This window comes from Halichoeres trimaculatus, unplaced genomic scaffold, assembly GCF_033239565.1.
Source record: "Halichoeres trimaculatus isolate MK-OKI-2021-1 unplaced genomic scaffold, fHalTri1.1 fHalTri1_scaffold_13, whole genome shotgun sequence".
NCBI classification, from domain to species: Eukaryota; Metazoa; Chordata; class Actinopteri; order Labriformes; family Labridae; genus Halichoeres; species Halichoeres trimaculatus.
In genome coordinates, this window is record NW_027437191.1 from 29168742 (window position 1) to 29191448 (window position 22707).

The following is a 22707-nucleotide window of genomic DNA, read 5'->3' on the forward strand; positions in this document are numbered from 1 at the left end:
AGCGGAGAGCAGAGCATGTTGGTGTTGAAATGTAAAATGTGTTTCTGTGGAAGAGCTGAAGAATAAAAATTAATACGAAAGAAACTGAGGATTCATTCTTTATGGGAAATCTGTAAAAAAAAAAAGTCACTTTCTGATTTCAACAGTGTTCAGTGCTACATCCTGAAAAATTAAAAACTACACACACAGTCACAAACACACATACAGTCACACAGTTGTTATGTCTTTGTTGTTCGTCAGCTCTGATTTGAGGAGTTTTGTCATTTGTTGCTTCTCCACGATATCACCATTTTTCCTGAAAACCAAAACAGAAATATTTAAAGCAGTGAATAAAAAACACAAGCATTAATTTAGCACTGGTTAAAAAAAATCTGTTCTGTAGGAATTAACCATTTGGAAAGGCTCATCCAGATTATTTAACGGTCATACTGTGATTGATATTCAGCTTAATTTTTAGCTATGACTGCTTTATTATTAAGATCCTTTTTTTGTGAATTTTCCTACAACCTCATCTTAAATACCAAAGGAAATACATGTTTTAATTGTTCCAACAAAAACAGATAACTGCTATTATTGTGTTGTAATGCTCGTAAGCTCGGTACCCAACATCCATTTGAAGCTCCAGTAAGTTTGTGAAGAAATGTGTTGAAAATGAATATAAATGTTTTTACGTGAGCTAAAACAAAGTAGCTCGGCTTTTGAAAAACAAAAAAAAAGGGGATTTTTTCACGCCTTGAGGCTAAAGTAAAGGAGGATGAGATATTATATTCAAAAACACCTTACTTACACATGTATCGAACAAAGCCAATGAAGAAATACAAGGTATACTTTGTCCATAGGGGGGAGCCAGAATCAACACAAACTGAAAGATCCTGACTCGAGCTTTAAAGACCTATCACCGAGCAAATCCAAGTCCTGTCTCTTTAAACTAGATTACATACGATCTCTGATGGTTAAACAGGGATCCCAGTTTTCAGAAATTATATACAAGCTATAAAATATTTATTTGCGTGCTCTTTTGGATAATATATTGTATCATCTGCATATAAAGTAATTTTGTTTATTCAGGGAAATGTAGAGGGAGGCTGCAAGAGTCCATTTTTTTAAAGATGCTATGAGGAAGATCTAATTTAATTGGACCGCGTCGCCCCCTTCTGGCCTGGAGTCTCACACACGCACACTGTTGCAAAGGCTTGTGTTAGTTTTGGAATTAATGGACATCGGGTTGAAACAAATTTTCTTTGTTCAAGACAACTTTCTACTGGATGCAATGCAGCAAGATAAGGTACTTGTCAGTTATATAGGGCGCTTGTTTGAAACGTGACAACAAATAAATGTAAGTTTGTACTGTACGTCAGTAGCTGACTGTATTTAGCAGCCTGGTGCGACTTATCTGTAGGCTAACAGTCATCTACCAATCAGAGCTAACGTAACCTCACTCTTCATTTTATTGATAGACTCTCAAGTTTGAACAGACCACTGCAGAATAACTGCTGACTGTGGGCTGGAAAGAATATTTGCGCAATCAGTTTAGCTCCTGTGTTAGCCTTTAGCTTGTGCTCTATCTCTCCCCTGTTTATATTTCTTCTGCTCTTCTGGCCTTTTTCTGTCTGACAGTTAGGCTCCTGTGTCCACAACCCCTACAAAATTAATCACAGAAATCGTTTTCAGCAGAGAAAAACACAGAGCTCTTGTCTCACTTCTAAACTTTTTCAGTCAGCGTTGTGTTGTCATGGAGACTTAGACATACTGTAAATCAATCTAGTCCTGCTTGACCTCGATCGGAAAGCTAAGAAGTAGCATTTCAAAACAACCTGTAACCTATTTTGATAATCTCATTTCAAAGTGTAGATTACGATCAGGCATATATCTAGAAGGGAGACTTTTTCAAGATCACTTTCAAACTCCTCACAGCCCCTTTAAGGTATTATCAACAATGTTGATACTAAAAAAAGTAATTTATTATCATAGATTTGGGAATTTTTGCCGCTTCTTCTATGTTTATGCAACATCTTTTCAGGTAAGATTGTAACATTTCATTGCCCACCTTGCAGTCCATGATAAAATCCACCACTGAATAAATTTTCTTTAACTGTGTCAGACTAAAAAGATCCAACTCACCTGTGAGGAAACTCGATATCTTCTAAGGTCTCAGGGAGAGGAACTCCTTTGGTTTCAGGCAGCAACAACACCAAACCTCCAGCAACAAACGCAACAGCTCCTGAGAACACAAAATATTATTTAAGACACAGCAAGAAAATAACTTTTCCCATTGATTAATGTTTCCCAACCACTTTTATCATCAACGACAAATGAGGAACCCACCAAAGATGATAAGCGGCAGCTCCAGCCAGATGACGGCCAGTCTGTAGAGCAGGAACGGAGCCACGATGCCTCCAACGTCACAGAGCGTGGAGCAGACAGACACTCCCAGGTTCCTGTCAGTAAATTATTTTAGAAAACTCCATTAATTTTCAACATGTTGTACACTCACCGGCCACTTCATTAGGCACACCTGTCCAACTGCTTGTTAATGCAACTTTCTAATCAGCCAATCACATGGCAGCAAATCAATGCATTGGTCCCAAAAGGAGAAAATATCCAGTGAGCAGCAGTTCAGTGGGACAAAATGCCTTGTTGATGCCAGAGGTCAGAGGAGAATGGACAGACTGGTTGGAGCTGATAGAAAGGCAACAGTAACTCAAATAACCACTGGTTACAACCGAGGTCTGCAGAAGAGCATCTCTGAACACAACACGTCCAACCTTGAGGCAGATGGGCTACAGCAGCAGAAGACCACACCGGGTGACCCTCCTGTCAGCTAAGAACAGGAAACTGAGGCTACAATTCACACAGCAACACCAAAACTGGACAATAGAAGATTGGAGAAACGAGTCTGGATTTCTGCTCCACATTCAGATGGTAGGGTCAGAATTTGGCGTCAACAACATGAAAGCATGGATCCATCCTGCCTTGTATCAACGGTTCAGGCTGCTGGTGGTGTAATGGTGTGGGGGATATTTTCTTGGCTCACTTTGGGCCCCTTAGTACCAACTGAGCATGGTTTAAAGTCCACAGCCTACCTGAGTATTGTTGCTGACCATGTCCATCCCTTTATGAGCACAGTGTACCCATCTTCTGATGGCTACTTCCAGCAGGATAACGCTCCATGTCATAAAGCTGGAATCATCTCAGACTGCTTTCTTCAACATGACAATGAGTTCCCTGTACTCAAATGTCCTCCACAGTCCCCAGATCTCAATCCAATAGAGCACCTTTGGGATGTGGTGGAACGGGAGATTCTCATCATGGATGTTCAGCCGACAAATCTGCAGCAACTGTGTGATGCTATCATGTCAAAATGGACCAAACTCTCTGAGGAATGTTTCCAGTACCTTGTTGAATCTATGCCACCAAGGATTGAGGCAGTTCTGAAAGCAAAAGGGGTCCAACCAGGTACCAGCAAGGTGCGCCTAATAAAGTGGCTGGTGAGTGTACATTTTAAAGCTACTGAGTGATTTTTGAGTTGATGCTTCACCTGACAAATGTTGGGTAGAGCTCAGTGTTTACGAACACAACCATTTCAAAGGCCATGGTGATCCCAAGCCGTCCAATGCAGGCCACCACCGTCTTTAACCAGAACATACCTGAAAGTTCAGAGAGAAATGTTGAAACAAGATTTAGAGAGCAAGAAATGTAGGATCTGTTCTCTCTGTTAAGTCTTACTGTCGGGGATGAAGGCAGTGATCAAGCATGAAGCTCCGGCTACGATGTTAGCGGTGGCGAAGGGCAGACGTCGTCCGATGCGTTCGATGGTGAAGAGGATGAGGAAGGCTGCGGGGAACTCCACCAGGCCGGAGATGAGGAAGTCGATGAACACGTTTCCTCCTGCAATCCCGACCCGCATGATCAAACCCTGATACACAACAGCACTGGTGAACCTGCACAGGACAAGAACAGCTGAAGGAAGGTTTGAATAAACAAGACGTTGGTGTTGAGAGAGTCTCACCAGTTGAACATGAGGATGAAAGAGTGTTTTCTCATGTTGGGAGTTCTGAACAGGTCAAGCAAAGAAGCAGAGGGCGAGTCACCTTCATCCTCGGTTAGCGTCTGAAACGGAAACAGTTTGTTTTATCAATTTGTTTCAGGAAAAAATCAGATTTGTAAAAAAACTGACCTCATAAGTCTTGGAGAGTGTCCTCTTGTTCTCCTTGGCTATAGCTTCAGTGATCTCTAAAGCTTTTGAGGTATTTTTCTGAGAGATGAGCCACCGAGGAGACTCTGGGATAAACCTGGGACACAAAAAGAGTTTAAGATACAAAAATGTCTTTTACTGTTGCTGTGACTTTGGAACAAAAGACGGATTATCCTTCATAAAAAAACAGGAAATCTTACCAGTAATAGGAGAGGAAGAAGATGTAGGGTGCAGTGATGACGACTTGAAGCCAACGCCAGTCAGTGACGAAGTAGGCGAGGAGAGGAAGGATGAGGTTACCGACGCTGAAGAACATCTGGAACAATATGCCCACGGTTCGTCTGTACTCCACGCCGACAATCTCTGTGACTGACAGACAGATGATAAACTCACAAAGTTAGTTATGAAAGATGTGGTTTTGTTAAAAGTTAATTTAGAAATGGATTAAAAGTCATCATTACGCAGCACGTATGAGGCCATCCAGCCTCCTTTCACTCCGAAGCCATAGATGGTCCTCATCACAAGGATGGAGATGTAGTTTGGAGCCAAAGCCAGGATTATTCCTGCTACAAAGTTCAGTATGTTGGAAATCAAGAAGCTGACTTTCCTCCCAAACCTTTGGAAAAGAAAAGGAGAGGATTAAGTACAAGGGAGCTTGGATGAAAGCTGTACATTGGGAAACATTGGAAAGTAGAGCTTCACCTGTCAGCAAAGTAACCAAAAGCAAAGCTGCCGATGAGGAAGCCCACGTTGATAGTGGACTGGTACATGTCCGCCATCCAAGCATCAGAGCACACCAGGTTAAACTGAGACAAAAACAGCAACGGTTAAACATCCACATACAGAGAATAGGGAGAACAGGGTAATGTGAGACAGTTTTTCAGGGTATATGCTAAAATCCTGAGGTTGATTTCAGTACCTTTTTAAGACTTTTTCAAAAACCTTTAAAAAAGTTTGAAGACTTTATCGCAACTTTCAGTTGTTGTTGGCATCCACTTTTTAACAGTTGTAGTTTACATTTCTACAGAAATGATGTAAGCTAAGGATGAATAAAGCTTGAAAGAACAAATTAAACTAAAGGCAGGTTTATCGACACTCCCCCAACAAGAAACAGCAGTTATTCAAGGCCAACTTGCTGAAGAAAATGAGAAATTATTTAATCATTTTTAAAATTTAGGACATGTGCCGGAGATTGTGTGATTTGCTTTAATGTTGTATTTAATTTCTCTTTATGAAACTAGAAATGACGTTATCTTATAGCTGGTGTTTATACCGCTCACAATCCTTATTGTTGTATTTTATTGTAACTAGAGTCTTTATGTATTTTTTGTTATTTTATTATTTTATTTTTGTATTTTTCTACTGACTCCAGCGATTTCTGCTGTTAACACAACATTTTTCCAGTTTGGGATCAATAAAGTAACTCTATTCTTTTCTATTCTATTCTATTTTAGAACTTTATCGGCTGAATGTTCAACGTCCCAATCAGGGAACAGTTGCAAGGAGGAAAATAAATATTCATGAAAAATTTTTGGGTCAAAGCTTGAATACCTATGAAACTTAATACCTCATAAAACCACAATTAAGACTTTTTTTTTCTTTTTTTTCCTTTTTTTTTCTTTTTCCAAGGAAAAAAAGAAAAAAAAAAGAAAAAAAAAAGAATAAAATAATTAATACTTTTTAATACTTTTTAAGGCCCTTAATTTTCCCAAAATTGATTTATCAACTTTTAATACTTTTCAAGACCCTGCGAACACCCTGTTTTTACATTTGCTCCCCTCTAAGCGAGCTGAAATGATGTATCAGTAAAATTTACACATTTCCCATTAATTTAGGATGCAATGGAAATCATCAGAACGTATTCAGGACGAAGGGTAGTGAAAAAGTGGTCTCGTGTCTCACTTGACCCCAGCTAGGGGTGAATTGATCTACTAACTTTTCCACTCTGGAACAACGATAACAACACATGTCGTAACAGTTAGAATCTTGACAGTTACCTTGACAACCAAACATTCTAGAACTAATATCAGACTAGTGACAGAATCATGGGATTTGGTCAATAAAGTACATGTTTTTTCTCAATACTCAAAAGTAACTCTGAACAAAATCAAATACAACGTACTATAATTCAAAATGTTTTGCAGTTTTTCTCAGTTGCTTTGGTTCATTTCTCAGATTAGAATTAAAATTCTATAAACTACTTGTTCAATCTTCACACCATTGTGCCACTTGTGCTTATCAAAAAAGCAGCCTCTCATTTTTTTTTTTTTTTGAACAAGTTGCAAATTTTTGGGGACATCCATGCAAATGATTATGTACAATTCTCTGCAGTTTCCTACACTATCAGCTGCTTTTGTCATGTTGGTAAAAATTGATTATCATGGGTCTCTGTTGAAAAGTCTCACCCCCCATGACATTTAGTCATGAGTTCATCTTGTAAGTCTTTACATGCAAAAATGTTGAAGAAGTTATCATAATATGTCAAGCATCTTTCCACACATTTCTATTTAACCGTTTTCTAAATCTGTCTGGATTGGTAAACTGCTCCCTGGTCAATCTTGACTTTCTCTAACAAATGGAAATGTGTGAAGCATCAGATCAACCAATGATCAACCAGTTTTCTAAAATAGCTCAAAGGTTCATCTCATGAACACTCAACTGGTAAATATGTAAGTGTACTTTCCTCTGAACAGACAGTGGCAACACATTTCCTGTAAAGGACAATAAAGATGTATCACATTTGTGGACCATTTTCTCAATCACGAGCTTACAATGACCCAAAGAACTCCCCAAGTTGTATTGAAGGCTGTAGCCCTTTCCAGGGATGTTGCCTCTGGAGTTCGGACAGAGAGAAGGAGATGTGCTAACAAGCTGCCAAACCAATCTCTACCTACAGTAGACAATTCATTACTATAAGATTTAGGTTTGTGGCAACATCATCTGGCCTTAGTTAACCTAAAAATGATGTCATCACTGTCTCACTTTACCCCACTGCCACAATTTTTGAAAAAACAACCTCTTTTAGCAATTCAGTCTAATCTTCAGCTAGCATCATCACATGGTTTTACATGTTGATAGTTCATCAACATATACGATATAAGTTTTTCTACCAGAATCAATTTGCTTTGGCACAACAATTGATTAAGTTGATAGCAAGAAAATTTACTTTTACATCCCAAAAAAATATTTCTCTAAAAATAACATGCCTAACACTGCACCATGAGGTCTTCTCCTTCATGGCCAAGGGAAATGGGAGGGGCTTGAAAACATAATGGTCAGATGACCACAAATATGATCCATTGCCAGGATAAAAGGGGTGTCTCACATAACCCACTGTCTCACATTGCCCGTTCTCCCCTACTCCCTATTAACTCCATTGGAAAGGGAAATAATTCATTTAATTCATCCTCTTACCTCTGTGACAAAAGACTTTCGGCCTTCGTACTCGTACTCCCAGCCATTCTAAAGACAGAAAACACATCACTGCAGTAAAACCGTTGGTAAAGATACAACTACTGTTCATTTTGCTCACATCAGACTTGGAAAAGAGCTGCTCTGGTCTGATCTTCTCTTCATTTGACTTTGTTTGGTGTAATCATAACTTTGCACTCAAATGCTTCCTCTGTAGTTTACATCTTTGACCTGCTGAGAATCTGTGCGCAACACTGCCAAAGAGTTTTGGCAGGGGTGAGTTTTTCACTCCTCAGAGGATCACAACACATCTGTTTTTCCAGCTGCACAGCAACAAAACATCATTATGTAACTTCGTAATGACTCCAGTGGACACTAGGTTAAAAGAAATAAAAGAAAAACATACAAAGAAATTCCCCCACTTTGAGTTTAAAATTAGTGAAAAATGAACAAAAGGATGAACACATGAACCGTAACGTTAGCTGGAAAGTGTTGAAGCTATCAGTTACAGTTTCTAAAATAAGCGGTAAGGTGATAATGCCAACAGTAACTGTTAATAAAGTGCGCTCTCAAGTGTCAAAGCTAATAATGTTTTCTAAAATTAGCTGTAAAATGTTTATGCTAACAGTAACAGTTTCTTAAGTTAGCTGTAAACTATTAATGCTAATAATAGCAGTTTCTAAAATTAGCTGTAAACTGTTAATGCTAATAATAACTGTTTCTAAAGTTGGCTGTAAAGGGTTGATGCCAACAATCTCAGTTGCATTAGCATAAAGTAAAACAGGCCATAAGACTTAAACATAACCTAAGTAGACAAACAAAACAACAACCTAAGGCTAATATATAGGAAATCAAAGTTGTTCAGCACCGAGTACAATTTTTTAGCTTTCTTGTGTAAAATGTTAGGTGTTGTTGCTAACAATAACAGTTGCTAAATTTAGCTCTAATTTTTTTTCAATAACACTTTCTGAAGTTACCTGAAAAGTTTTAATGTCTGAAATAAGAGTTACCAAAGAAAGTAGTAAAGTGTTGTTGCTAACAATGACAGTTGCTTAAGTAAGCTCTAAAGGGTTGATATCAACAACAACAACACTTACTAAATTAAGCTGCAAAGTTTTTAAGCCAATTATAACGGTAAATAAAGTTAGATTTGAAGTTTTAATGCTAATAATAACAGCTTTCAAGGTAGGCTGTAAAGTGTTGATGCTTACAATAGCAGTTGCTAAAGTTAGCTAAAGGTTTAATGCCTATAATAACAATTACTAAAGCAAGCTGTTAAGGAGAGGCTAATATGCTAACAATAATTGTTACTTAAGTAAGCTTTATAGGGTTGATGTTAACAACAATAACAATTTTCAAAATTCACTCTAAACTGTTGATGCAAAAAACTTCTGTTTTTTAAAGTTAGCTTCATAGCATCCATGCTAACAATTACAGTACCTAATGTTAGCTGTGAGAGGTTGTTGTAACAATAACAGTTTCTGAAGTTAGCAATAAGATGTTGATGCTAACATTAAATCTCTCCAAAGTTAGCTTAAAAATTTAAATGCTAACAATAACAGTTTCTTCATCCAACTGTTAAGGCTTCATGATGAAAACAACATATGCTAAAGTGCACTCTTAAGTGTCAGGGTTGATACCAACAATTACAATTTTTAAAGTGCACTCTTAAATGTTGGTGCAAAATAGAACTACAGCTGCTAAAGTTAGCTTCATAGCATCAATGCTAAAAAAGACAGTTTCTGAAGTTAGCAATGAGATTTTGATGCTAACATTAAAGGTAGTTTTAAAATGCCAATGCTAATAGTAACAGTTTCTACATCTAGCAGTGAAGGCTAAATGGTAAAAACAAAATTTGCTCAAGTGCACTCTTAGGTGTTAGGGTTTATGATAACAATAATAACAATTTTTAAAGTTCACTCATAAGTGTTGGTACAAAAAAAAAAACCTACAGTTGCAAAAGTTGGCTTCAAAGCATCAATGCCCTCAAGTACAGTACTTAATGTTAGCTGTGAAGGGTTGCTGTAACAATAACAGTTTCTGAAGTTAGCAATAAGATGTTGATGCTAACATTGAATATCTCTTAAGTTAGCTATAAAATGTCAATGCTAACAGTAATAGTTACTATACCTAGTTGTAAAGTGTAAAAGCTAACCCTAACAGTTACAAGAGCAAGCAATAAAGGCTCGATGGTAAGAACAACAGTAAGTGCACTTTTAAGTGTTGATGCCTTAAATAACAACTATCTGTTAAGTTAGCTGTAAAGTTAGCCGTGAAATTCTTATGATTGAAACAAGGTTACCAAAGAAAATTGTTAAGTGTTCATGCTCACAGTAATAGTTTCTGAAGTATGCTTTAGGGTTTATGCCAACAGCCCTTATTAAATAAGGCTTCAAAGTTTTTGAGCCAACAATAACAGTAACTACAGTAAGCTGTGAAGTTTTAATGCTAACAATAACAGTCACTTGAGTAGGCTGTAAAGTGTTGATGCTGACAATAACAGATGCTAAAGTTAGCTGTAAAGGTTTGATGCTAATATAACAATATAAAGCCAATAACAATAACAGGTATATAGAATTTTCCAGTGAAAGGTTTGTTGTTTTATTCTAGCCTGTGTGAAGCTAAGCTAACCTAAGCAGTCTCACATGGCTTTTATTTGATTGTTTCCAAAAAGCCAAGTTCCAAACGTCACCTAAAACTATTTACTATTCAGTGTTTACTTTCAGACGCAGAGAGCTCACCTTGCATGAGGTAACAGGAAGATGACTCAGGTTCAGTTCCTGCGTGCTGCAGGTGAGTGCTGTGGTATTCCAGTCCACCTCATACTGCTCACAGCTGCTCAGCTGCAGATCTCCTGAGCTGTTGACGAAAGGCACCGTCAGCCTGCGACTGTGTGCCAAACTCCAGTCACACTCCTGCCTCCTCTCCACCACTGCAGCGTCCCGACACCAGTGCTCTGGAGTGTATCCCTGAAAGACGATGCCCAGGTACACGCCTGAAAACGGTAAGGACACAATACAGAGCACAGCAAAGATACGTTTCTGACTGCGGCCAAAAGTCCCAGCGTCCTCTAAGAGGTCATCAAAGGTTGCCATCACTAAAATAATCTGGTTTCTCTTCTCAAGAAGTCCAAGTCTTTGCAGGTGTAATCACACTCTCTTCTCCAGTGAAGCAGATCTGAAGCTGAAGTCCAAAATAAGCCTCCTCAAAATAGTCTAATGTGCAGTGGAGCTGAAACGTGTTACTGTTTGATGGAGTTAAACAGAGAAAGGCAGCTGAATTATGCAATCACTGAATGGACCTGCTGAGCACAAGCCAAAACAAATTCTGTATGCTCGAAGTGTACGAGAGTTTAACAACACAGCTAAACGCACAGCTGCTGAGTGACAACACACAGACCGTTATCTTTTGTTCCCCAAAGATAAATAGTTTAAAGCAGGACTGGAATAGTAATGAGTAAACCAAGTTAGTTCTCGTCTAAAGCGGGACTGGTGGCTTAATGCATGACTGGATGCAGGATGTATCATGGATTCCTGCTCAGCACGATTAATTCAGGATCAAATCACGATAACCTAATGTGACTCACTGCTTCAGCGGAGAATCTCATCTGCAAATACTTCAAACGTGAGGCGATAAGACAAAAGGAAAACAAGCTCAGAGCATAAGAAAAACTTTTTTCATGCAAGTAAGTTCCAGTTTGAATATAAGAGACCTTGGCTCACACACACACACACACACACACACACACACACACACACACACACTCACACACACACACACACACACACACACACACACACACACACACACACACACACACACACATCTATATATAAACAGGGTCCTATGGACAAGCACTTATGGAAAGATGATAGTGTGGGGGGCAGCACATAGTTCATGGCCAACCTCTGGCTCCTTGTAGCTTTAAAAAATTATTATTGAAATAATTAAATAAATCTTACAGAGGGTTTTGATGATTTAAGGCATTGACACTAAATAAAATCATACATTAACATTTTGTTAAACCAAATATGCATCACATCTTACAATAAAGCCTGCCACCGCTCCACTTTACTTCCTAAATCTCCTCCTATTCATCCAACTACAAACATGCAAGTTTACTATAAATGCTTTACATGTGGCAAGACTAAGCAAACAAAATAAAATGGCAAATTGAGCTATATAACCAATATGTGTTGCCAAATTAAAGTATTCTTTCAAAAAAAGGTGGAATTATTGCAATTTTTTTAAATCTAATATTTTTTTTTTTAAGTATTTTTTTTCATATGACGGAACTGACATTTTAGAAACTATTTTGAAATATCGAAAATAAAATTGCAAAGTTTTCAAATTTCTGAAATTCTAAAAATCCTTGCAAAATTTTTGAAATATCAACTTTTGGCGGAATTTCTACAAATTGACATTTAATTTTTTTTATTTTTGCATTTTTTTTGGACATTTCAAAGTTGTTTAAAAATTTAGCAACTTTCAAGTTTTTAAAAGTTTTCATTTTGTCAATTTTTTTTTTAGATTTTTAGAGGACAAAATTGTCTGAAATTTTGGAAAATATCCTGAAACAAAAAAACCAATTGCATATTTTTCAAATTTCTAAAATTCCAAAAATCCTATCAAATTTTTGAAAATACAATTCTTTTTTCAAATTTTTACGAATTGTCATTTACATTTTTATTTTGCATTTTTTTTTAAACATTTCAAAATTGTTTGAAAATCTTGAAAAGTTCAAGTTTTTAAAAGTTTTGCATTTTGTTAAAATTAAAAGAAATATATAATAAAAGATTTTGCAATTTTTGCCATTTTTTTTAAATCCATTGTTTTTTTAAATAAAATTTATAGATGACAAAATTGTCAAACATTGAAATATCAAAAATGAAATTAAACTTTTTTTTTTTTTTTCAAATTTCTGAAATTCCAAAAATCCTTGCAAATTTTTGAAATTCCATTTTTTGGGGGAATTTTTATAAATTGACATTCTTTATTTTGCAGTTTTTTGGACATTTCAAAATGTTTGGAAATTTTGCAAATTTCACGCTTTTAAAAGTTTTGCATTTTGTTAAATTTCTCAAAAATTTAATTAAAAAAAAATAAAATTATAATACTTTTAAAATTTTCTGTTAGTCCTGATCTTGCATGGCTCTTTTTGCTTCCTTTTGTAGAAAATACTGTACATTGACTTCTTATTCAATCATTTAATACATTTATGAATACAAACTTTACTTTAATTTGCACCTCTTAGTACAAAACTTAACTCACTGTTCAGGTACAGATCTTTCTTATACCTTGGTACCAAACACAAGTTTACTATGAACAAACACTTGCATTTTTACACCCTTGCATTACAAATGAATTTCTCTCTAGTTACTGATCACATTTTATTTTTAGATGCATTCTACAACTTAAGCTGGAAACTAACGGGGTTTTAATGCTTCTTTATGGGTAAAAACTACATCAAAGCTCAAAAATTAAGAGATTTCAAAGATTTTAAAACTGCAGTTTTCACGTTAGCAATTAAAATGAGGCCATGCAAGTGGAATGAGTGGTGGTTTGTAAATTGACTCTTGTTGACTTGTTCTGTTATTTTTTCACCTTTTATATCACTTGTGTCTGTTAATTATAACTGTCTTATTGAAGCTGCAGCCAGCTGTACTCCTACTGCCCCCCTCACAACCACAGAGCACCAACATTAGAGATCAGGTATTAAAAGGCAGAGACTTTGCAGACATACACACCTGAGCATGGCAAAGACACCAGACAGAGCAGGGCGAAGGCGCGCCTCTGACTCCAGCCAAAAGCTCCAGCCTCCTCCAAGAGGTCATCAAATGTCGCCATCGCTGCAGGGATCAAAGTTTTAAAAATGTCAGCCTGTTGTGTTCAGTAAGACTTCAGTCTCCTCTGTACGGACTGGAACTGGTCCAACAAAGCTTCACTGAGTCATTATTAAGGTGAAGACATGTTACTGTTTGATGGAGTTTAACAGAGAAAGGCAGAATTATGCAATCAGTGAGCAGACATCCTGAGCAAAAGCAACTACTGATGTTATGAAGTTTACAGAACTTCAACACAAAGCTATTCCATTTTTAACCCTTAATTATTAAAGATATGATGATTTAGGAATGATTTGGATCTTATTGCTCTGAGCTGTTGTGTTGCACTTGTTTACATTAGCAAATGAACTACAACTCCCTAGTAACACCTTACCCAACTGGTTACAAATCATATACCTGGAAACTGTGGTATGACTTCTGAAAACTGTCTGCATGACTGACCACAGGATGGATGATAAACTAATGTTGTTAACCATGAAACGTTCACTGCATAAACGGTGGTATTTAGCAACATCTAGTGGTCAGTTTGAGATTAAAATGCTCACTTACCTCTTCCTAATGTAAATGAATCAACAGTTGACTTCAAAGAAGCTACATGTCATAATATGAGATTGTAGCTAATGTGACTTAGCATCTCGTTTCTAGAACTTACTTTTTCCCATAGGCAGAAATGGCCGTCCACAATAAAAACAACCAGCATTTTTTTTGATAAACCCCTAAAAGACGTTGTCTTATCAGCAGAAATAAACACCTTTACAGCCGGGCACAAATATGACGTTAGCCTGTATAGCTAATTTCGCTAACGGTGCGGGGCTAACGGCTCGCGACTGACAGGCCAATGTGGATTCCGCCGACGATTTGCTTCGAACTACGTTTCAGAAACAGATGGGTAACGTCACTAGAGAATACGTCTATACATTCTATGCATCTGCTAAATATTACAGCGTGTACAATATGCTACTAATCTTGACAGTTTTCAACGATGGCAGAAAGATGGCGCCCATAAGGGACAGTAGAGACGAAAAAAAAAAAAAACGGGTCTAACGTTCAATTAAAACTATACATTAAAACGTAAATAAACATTATATATATATATATATATATATATATATATATATATATATATATATATATATATATATATATATATATATATATATATTAAACAAGTCTAATTTGTGCCTTATAAAAATATTTATTAAATTATTATTATTATTATCATTTTTAAATCAGCTGACAAACCTTCATGTTTGTAGTCTAATAGTTTGGTCATCAGGCAGGCCGGGGACAGAAAGGAATCTGAAACAAAGTTTTAGCGTAAAAATAATATTATTAAAATCATTTAATTATTTAATTTTGATTTAACCTATGCCAACCTATGAAAAAAAATATCATTTATCATAAGCCCAGAGTCTTGGTGTATCATATTTTGCCATTAAGTTCCTACTCTTTTACCCCGTCGTTTAGCAGTTTTAAATTGTTTGTAAAATAATTATAAATTCATTAAATTTGTCCCATGACAATCAATTACAGTTTAACTTTCTTTTTTTTTTTTTTTGAATAACAAGGTTTCAACAACTGACATTACTGAAATAAAGGGTGCAATATTTTTGAGATAACAAGGGTTACAAGAATTACATATAATTAGTCTTCTAATCATTATCATTCTGTGTTTGAAATTTAATGTTTTTCCTTTATGATATATTTCCTTTAATATTACTGATGTTACTGTGCTTTTCATTCTGTAAAGTACCTTGAACTGCAGTTAGCATGAGTTGCGCTTTATAAATAAACTTTTCCTGCCTTGCATTTAAAATAATATAAAAGTACACACTATTAATAGTTTTTGTTACTGTTTAAATCTTTAACTTTAAGCTTTAAACCAACCATTTTTTTAATTCATTAATTTATTCAATAATTTATTGCTTTGTCAAAACTGCATCAACGTTACTGATAAATAACTGCATTAGTAAAATGAAAAGGATGTAACTTGAAGTTAAGGCACCTGTGTTTCACATTGCCTTTAAAAAACACAGAAAGAGTTCAGGTCAAATAGAAGAAACATCTTTAATAATTTAATAGTGTAATTATACACTCAATTTTACAATATAAACAGATAACACAAGTCCTCCAAATCTCTGAATCTGTTGACTTACACACTCATCACAAAGCAGCTTAATCTAAACACAATCAAAAACAAAGAAAAAGAATTAAATCAAACACTTTACACGTCCACAGACATTAATGTTAAACAATAAATAAATACTTTGGTCACACATGTTAAACTGTTTCTGGATTCTTGTTGGTGGAAATGCCGTTGCTTTGTGGCAGCAGGTTGGCCATCTGTTGGTTCTGGAGCTCGGCTTTCTCCTTCAGTCTGGAAACAAACAAAACACAATAAATATTTTATATTTCATGCAACGTCAAGATTATAATCATAATCATAGATAAAGCATACACATATACATGCCCCTAGATATCATTTTATGTGAAATGACCTTTAAGTGTGAACTTACTTGTCTGGGTATTCAATGTCATCGATCGTGTCAGGCAGCGGCACACCTCTGGTCTCAGGAAGCATCAGCACCAAACCACCGGCCAGGAAAGCCAGAGACCCTGAGATGTCACATAACATGATTTAACTTCAATAACTTCACTAGCGCTCTAACAGGTGATGTTTATTCTAGTCTGAAACCCACCAAAGATGATAAGCGGCAGCTCCAGCCAGATCACGGCCAGTCTGTAGAGAAGGAACGGAGCTACGATGCCTCCAACGTCACAGAGCGTGGAGCAGACTGAGACACCGAAGTTCCTGAAGACGGAGAAATGAAATTCTGACTGAATCAAAACTCCCTAAAATAAATGTTAAAAGTCTAGGAAGTTCAGAGAACTCACCTGACAAATGTTGGGTAGAGCTCAGTGTTTACAAACACAACCATCTCAAAGGCCATGGTGATCCCAAGCCGACCGATGCAGGCCACCACTGTCTTAAACCAAAACATACCTGAAGGTCTAGAGAGAAATGTTAAAACAAGACTTAAAGACTTAGAAATGTAGGATCTGTGATTCTCTGTAAAGTCTTACTGTCGGGGATGAAGGCAGTGATGAAGCACGAAGCTCCAGCTACGATGTTAGCAGAGGCGAAGGGAAGGCGACGTCCGATGCGTTCGATGGTGAAGAGGATGAGGAAGGCCGCGGGGAACTCCACCAGGCCGGAGATGAGGAAGTCGATGTAGACGTTTCCTCCGAGGATTCCCAGCCTCATGATCAAACCCTGATAGACGACAGCACTGGTGAACCTGGAGGAGATGAAGAGAGAGATGATTTCACCCTCAGCATCTCGTTTCTGGTTAGTTAAGTTAAACTGATCTCAAAACACAACTGACATGAAGCCCCATTTTTAAAATAAAGATACTCACCAGTTGTAGCTGAGAATGAGGGTGTGTTTCCTCATTTTTGGAGTTCTGATCAGGTCCATGAAGGAGGCAGTGTTGGCGTTGGCATCTGCGTTATCGTCAGCCAGAGTCTGAAAGATCAAATATAGATCTAAAGGAACAGTTCAAAGCACTTTGCTTTTTTATTTCCAGGGTGAACAGATTGAAACATTACTAAAAGAAAGACAAACAACAATCAAACACAAATGCAAAGAAAAGTCAAAGACAGACCCAAAAACAATCTTATATCACAGCCTGATCAGGCAGAAAAAGTTTTTGTACCCGACAGCCCCCAAAAAAATGACCAATCTCACAGTTTTCAAACAGTGTTTGTTGAAATGATGTTTATGGTGTTTAAAGCTTTAAGACCTGCATTGTAAGTTAGGCTAATTGTGATTGTTATGTGTATTTTGTGATATGTTTTGTGTCGTTTTTCTGTGTGGACCCCAGGAAGATTAGCTTGTCACATTGATGGCAGCAAATGGGGATCATTTTAAACAATAAAGAATAAACAAGAACAAACAATATGATCGCCTGCAAAATAAAATGCTGTTTCTTGGCTACTGTATCATAAAAATGCGCAATAACTGATTTTTTCCATGTTGCACAGTTTTCTTTTTTGTACATGCCTTTGATGCACCAACATATTTAGCACGTCTGTCTTCTGTAACACCTAAGTATGGTCTTAAAAAATATGTTGATGTTGATTAAAAAATTAGAAATAAAAAGCTTCATTAAACTGAGGAGAGACTATGACTTAGAGAACAGAGATTTTTACATGTACCTACAGGTCAGGGATTATCTCAATAAAGAGATAAAGCCTGATTCCCCATGTGAACTAGATGGATTGATTACAACATTACGCAATGCATATAGAGGCACGGTCAGGAGAGTAGTTTCAGTGCTGTACCAAAACATGGTAAGAAATAGATCAACTTCCACTCTCTACATCAGAGACAAGTGGGAAAAAGGACTAAAGAGAAAAATAACAAAAAAAGAGTGGCTTAACTTAAAAAAAACTAACCTACTGGAGATCTTTACACACAATTTGAGACTTCAACAATCTATTTGTCAAAAAAATGAAAAAAGTGGATGGACTTTAAAACCCACCTGAAAGACTGAGGAGAACTGACTATTTACAAGGAGGCTATATGAACTTTTGTTAAGTGACACCAAGTTGTTGTAAAACATGTTCTTTAGTTGTAACCTCATAAAAGAAGCGAATAAAATACAAGTATATAAAAAAAAAATCTGCTGATGTTTGATGAAAGCTGCATCATGCTGCAGTTTTCGTTTTGAGTTGTTGAGAGTAATATCCAATTTGTAAACCTTCCTTTGTTCCCTCCTCGGTGACTTAACTTAGTTACAAAAGACCACCATGCATGATGTAACCAAGTGTAAACAAAGCGTAAAAGGGCAAAGTGAAAGATGCAGTTTGTGCTTTCAAAGTTATAAAATAGAGAGAAGTTTGTATCAATGCTTGTTAGACATATAATTTTTTTTACACTTACTTGTTTTTTTTTTAGTGTTGAGTTCATGGTATAATCTTAAATTGAGCATGAAGATGTCTTTTTTGTTTCATTTCCTTTTTAAATTCAGTTACAAAAACTGTTGAGATTAAATTGGTTCTCTCATTAATAGAAAACTTGTTTTCTAATTTCAGTAACCCCTCTGAGTTTGTTTGATTTAAGATAAACACATTAGCCTGTATTTTAAGATTTTTATTAGCCCCGCCCAGAAGAGACATCAAGGTCACATTGGTCTGACATTCACGAATGTCTGGAGTATAAACTTCAAACTATTTGATATTTGCTCACTGTACTTTGGCACCATGACATTGCATACCCAATCATTAGCAGACAATTATTTAATGAAGATATTGTTGATAGGAGGGAGGAAAGCTCTTACAAGGAAGTGGTTACAACCCACTTCATGAAATCTTTATTATGGGAAGACTGACTTTTGCATCAAAACTACAATCTGAAAAATTTAGGAAGTTGTGATTGAAATGGATACGATATATAAGAGTAAGGAGACCTGAATTTTTTTGAGTATCTCTATTACATGGCTTTAAGTACCAGAATATTAAGTATTATGACGACTGAAAATTGTTGAGAGTTAGTTTTCATAGAAAATGAATGAAAAGACTGTTTGAAAACAGATTTTAACCAAATAAATGGATCAAGAAATAAAGAAGAGACTTTCTTTGACACAGAAAAAAATATCCAGTCGTAATTGTCTAATACATCCTCATTTTTTATCCAAATAAGTGTCATAATCTTTTTGTCTCTGGGCAATCATTTGCTAAAATTAAGATTACGAAGAGAAAGAAATTGGACTTTCACTTATTATTGGGCTTCGGGGAGTTTTTTTTCATGTATTTTAATTGAAAAATGAATTTTCTTCTTTTCGTAAGACCTGGGAATACTTCTCAAGGTCCAATTATTTTAAGATTTTTAAATAAACTTGCTGCATGGACGGATAATTTCACCAGAGAGAAACAGTTTCTCATCAAATTCCATGTTTTTAGCTTGGTTTGGCTTCTTCCTGCTTGGCAGCGTGAAAAGTAGTGGTGTACTCTGCAAAGAAACGAAACCTGCTCAAGTGTTTTTGTCTTATTATCAGTAAAAAATGTCTTTTTAGACTTAATATGAGCCACATTTACCTGACCAGTCCATAAAAATATCTTATTTCAAGTTATTTAAAAATGAGGAAAATTCGCGTAAAACTAGAATAAGTAACTTTTCTCTTATTCCATTGGCAGATTTTTAAAACTTGTAACAAGCAATTCAGACCTTATTTTGTCTTTAAATAACTTGAAATAAGACATTTTTCTGGACTTATCAGTTGAATGTGGCTCATATCACGTATAACAAGACAATTTTTACTTAAAATAAGACAAAAACACTTGATAAGATTTTAGGTTTTTGCAGTGTAATTTAGTGACCTGGGGCGTAATCTGCTTAATAAAGGAAAAACAGTGAACAACTTTCACAACCATAGTGAAGACAACATCTGCTTTGGTTGTGGATCCAGCAGGTACCTCGATGTTCTTGGACAGCGTCCTCTTGTTCTCTTTGGCCATGGCCTCGGTGATCTCCACGGCCTGGGCCTTCTTATTCTGAGACAGGAGCCACCGTGGAGACTCAGGGATGAACCTGCAGAGGGAAAGTTTGACCAGGTGAAGACGACCAGCTGAAATTTACGAAGCAGACACTTAAACTCCTCTAAAACAGCCAGTTTCTCTCACCAGTAGTAGGACAGGAAGAGGATGTAGGGCGCGGTGATGACCACCTGCAGCCAGCGCCAGTCGGTGATGTAGTAAGCCAGCAAAGGGAGGAAGAGGATGCCCACGCTGAAGAACATCTGGTAGAGGACTCCCACCGTGCGTCTGTACTCCACTCCCACGATCTCTGTGACTGAGACACAGGTTTCAAGTCATCCTTCAGGTTTTCCACAGACTGTTTTCGTCTGTGAGGTTAACCCTGCTTCTTACTCAGCACGTATCCCGCCACCCAGCCTCCTTTCACCCCGAACCCGTACAGCGTCCTGAAAACCAGTAAGGAGGTGTAATCTGGAGCCACCGCCACCAGGATTCCTGCGATCCCGTTCAGCAGGCTGGACATGAGGAAACTCATTTTTCTGCCAAACCTGGAGACGGAGAGGAAGCAGTCAATGAAACACTGTAATTTGTGACCTGGAGTCACTCTGTTGTTGTTGATAAGTCTCAGTTTCACTGTTGATAGTACATTTTATGGATATGATCCCAAAGAATAAGACAGTTTTTGTTGTTTACTTCAGTACTTGATGAAGTTTGGATCAATCAATCAACAAGAGACTTACCTGTCCGCCAGGTAGCCGATAGCAATACTGCCGACCAGGAAGCCCACGTTGAGGGTGGCCTGGTACATGTCCACCAGCCATCCATCCGAGCACACCAGGTCGAACTGGGAAACAGGAAAACACCAATCAATCTCTGTTTCCAAACGTTTTAAACCGTTAACCATCCTTCAGAATGACCATGTAAATTTATCCTTAAAGGATCTCAAACTAACCAACAATCAGGAGTATAAAAATGAACTTTCTTCTTCTTTTCTGCAGCTTGGACACTTTTAAAAAACTCAAAAATGTGACTTTCACATCTCCACATCTGCTCTAGATTCAGTGAAAATTCAACGGACTGTAAACCTTTCACTTAGAGTAGTCTCCCTGCAGTTTTTAGGACTTCCTTGCTTAAAAGGTGAAAAATTACTTCTACATTTCTAGAATCCCTTCAGCAGATATGTGCCAGATTTTTAATCCCCACCCCAAAAGCATCAAGATTCATTTTTGTATCACTCCGACCATCTTTTGTCTGCTGGCGACAGTTGTTTTGGAATCCATGGAAACTGTAAGAAGGATGTTGTGATCTTTTTGTGACAATAAACTTATTTGTAGCTAAAAAGGAAAAAACTGGGGAGTCCTGAATCTTATCTGGATTTAATCTTGACAAGACAAACAGGAAACTACATTTTTAGACAAAGCCAGAATGCAGCACAAAGAGGAACAAAGTAAAGAATTTAAGAGGACAAACTTGCAGCATTTTAACAGACCTGGATTTTTTTTTACATATCCAATTTACTAGGGCTGTAATTTTTTTATTTAATTTTTTTAATTAAGTTATATCTTATTGTTATATCTTTTGATATGAAAATATTAATAAAATATTTGGATTTTTTTTTTTTAATCTTTTAACTTTTTCAAGTAGCACTTTGAGATTTCTAGAAATAAGAAGTGTGTTATAAATGAAATATATTATTATTATTATTATTATTATTGTTATTATTATTTATTTTAAATAAATAAAAAATAAAATTATTTGAAATAACGGCTACATTTTGAGATTTCTAGAAACAAGAAGTGTGCTTTAAATGAAATTTAATATTATTAGTATAATTATTGTTTTTTTAAATAAATAAAAATAATTACTATTTGAAATAGAATTTAAACTTACTGCAAGGTCTATTTTTTTTTACTATTTTTTACTTTGCTTTTTTTCTTTTCTTTTTTTTTTTTAGATAAATGAGCCCTGATGTCTACCTTAGTTTGTGTCCAATTCTCCTGTCTCATGAAGTGTAATAGTGATGTTTTTACATTTTGATGCAGACAAATACAGATCAATCTGGCTACTCACTACCCTCAGATTAAATGGATCCAAATTTGCTGCAAAAGGTGATTTTTGGGATTCAGAAAGCACATTTTGCAAACAATTACTGTGTAAAAAATGAAGAACAGCAGACAGAAAATTGAGCTAACTCTTTTCCTCATTGCTCTCATTGTTTTACAACAATAAAAAAAGTATTTCCATGTTACTTTTTGTGTCTTTGATGACTCATGTTGCCTGTTTCTTTTGATGCTGTCTTTCCCTCTGTCATTTACTCACCTCGGTTACGAAGGAGCGTCGCCCCTCGTAGTCGTACTCCCAGCCGTTCTTGCAGCTGGTTGTGGGGGTTTTGCTGAGGTCCAGCTCCAGTGTGTCACAGGTGAGCGCTGTGGCGTTCCAGTCCACGTCGTACTGCTCGCAGCTGCTCTGCTGCAGAGCCCCCGAGCTGTTCACCACAGGCACCGTCAGCCGCCGAGTGTGCGCCAGACTCCAGCCGCACTCCTGCCTCCTGTCCGTCACCGCAGAGTCCCGACACCAGTGATCTGGAGTGTATCCCTGAAAGACGATGCCCACGTACACGCCGGCCCAGGGCATGGACACCAAACAGAAGAGAGCGAAGATACGCTTCTGGCTGCGGCCGAAACTCCCCGTTTCTTCCAGGATGTCATCAAAAGTAGTCAT

The 22707-nt window shown here is 36.8% G+C and overlaps 2 protein-coding genes across 2 annotated transcripts; both read right to left on the bottom strand.

The window, feature by feature from the left end:
* Window positions 1–131: 131 nt before the first annotated feature.
* LOC141801758 (solute carrier family 22 member 2-like) lies at window positions 132–10820 on the bottom strand. The gene is made up of 12 exons (XM_074684997.1): window positions 10348–10820; window positions 7610–7657; window positions 4898–5001; window positions 4657–4811; window positions 4396–4564; window positions 4178–4292; window positions 4010–4110; window positions 3727–3941; window positions 3539–3647; window positions 2326–2438; window positions 2122–2221; window positions 132–295 (listed from the first exon to the last, which is right to left on the bottom strand). The coding sequence occupies exons 1-12, from the start codon at window positions 10699–10701 to the stop codon at window positions 208–210; spliced, it is 1671 nt and encodes a 556-aa protein (XP_074541098.1). The 5' UTR covers window positions 10702–10820; the 3' UTR covers window positions 132–207.
* A 4765-nt stretch (window positions 10821–15585) lies between these two features.
* On the bottom strand, window positions 15586–22707 carry LOC141801992 (solute carrier family 22 member 2-like). The gene is made up of 11 exons (XM_074685368.1): window positions 22306–22707; window positions 20727–20830; window positions 20380–20534; window positions 20134–20302; window positions 19927–20041; window positions 16869–16975; window positions 16534–16748; window positions 16345–16453; window positions 16149–16261; window positions 15966–16065; window positions 15586–15826 (listed from the first exon to the last, which is right to left on the bottom strand). The coding sequence occupies exons 1-11, from the start codon at window positions 22705–22707 to the stop codon at window positions 15730–15732; spliced, it is 1686 nt and encodes a 561-aa protein (XP_074541469.1). The 3' UTR covers window positions 15586–15729.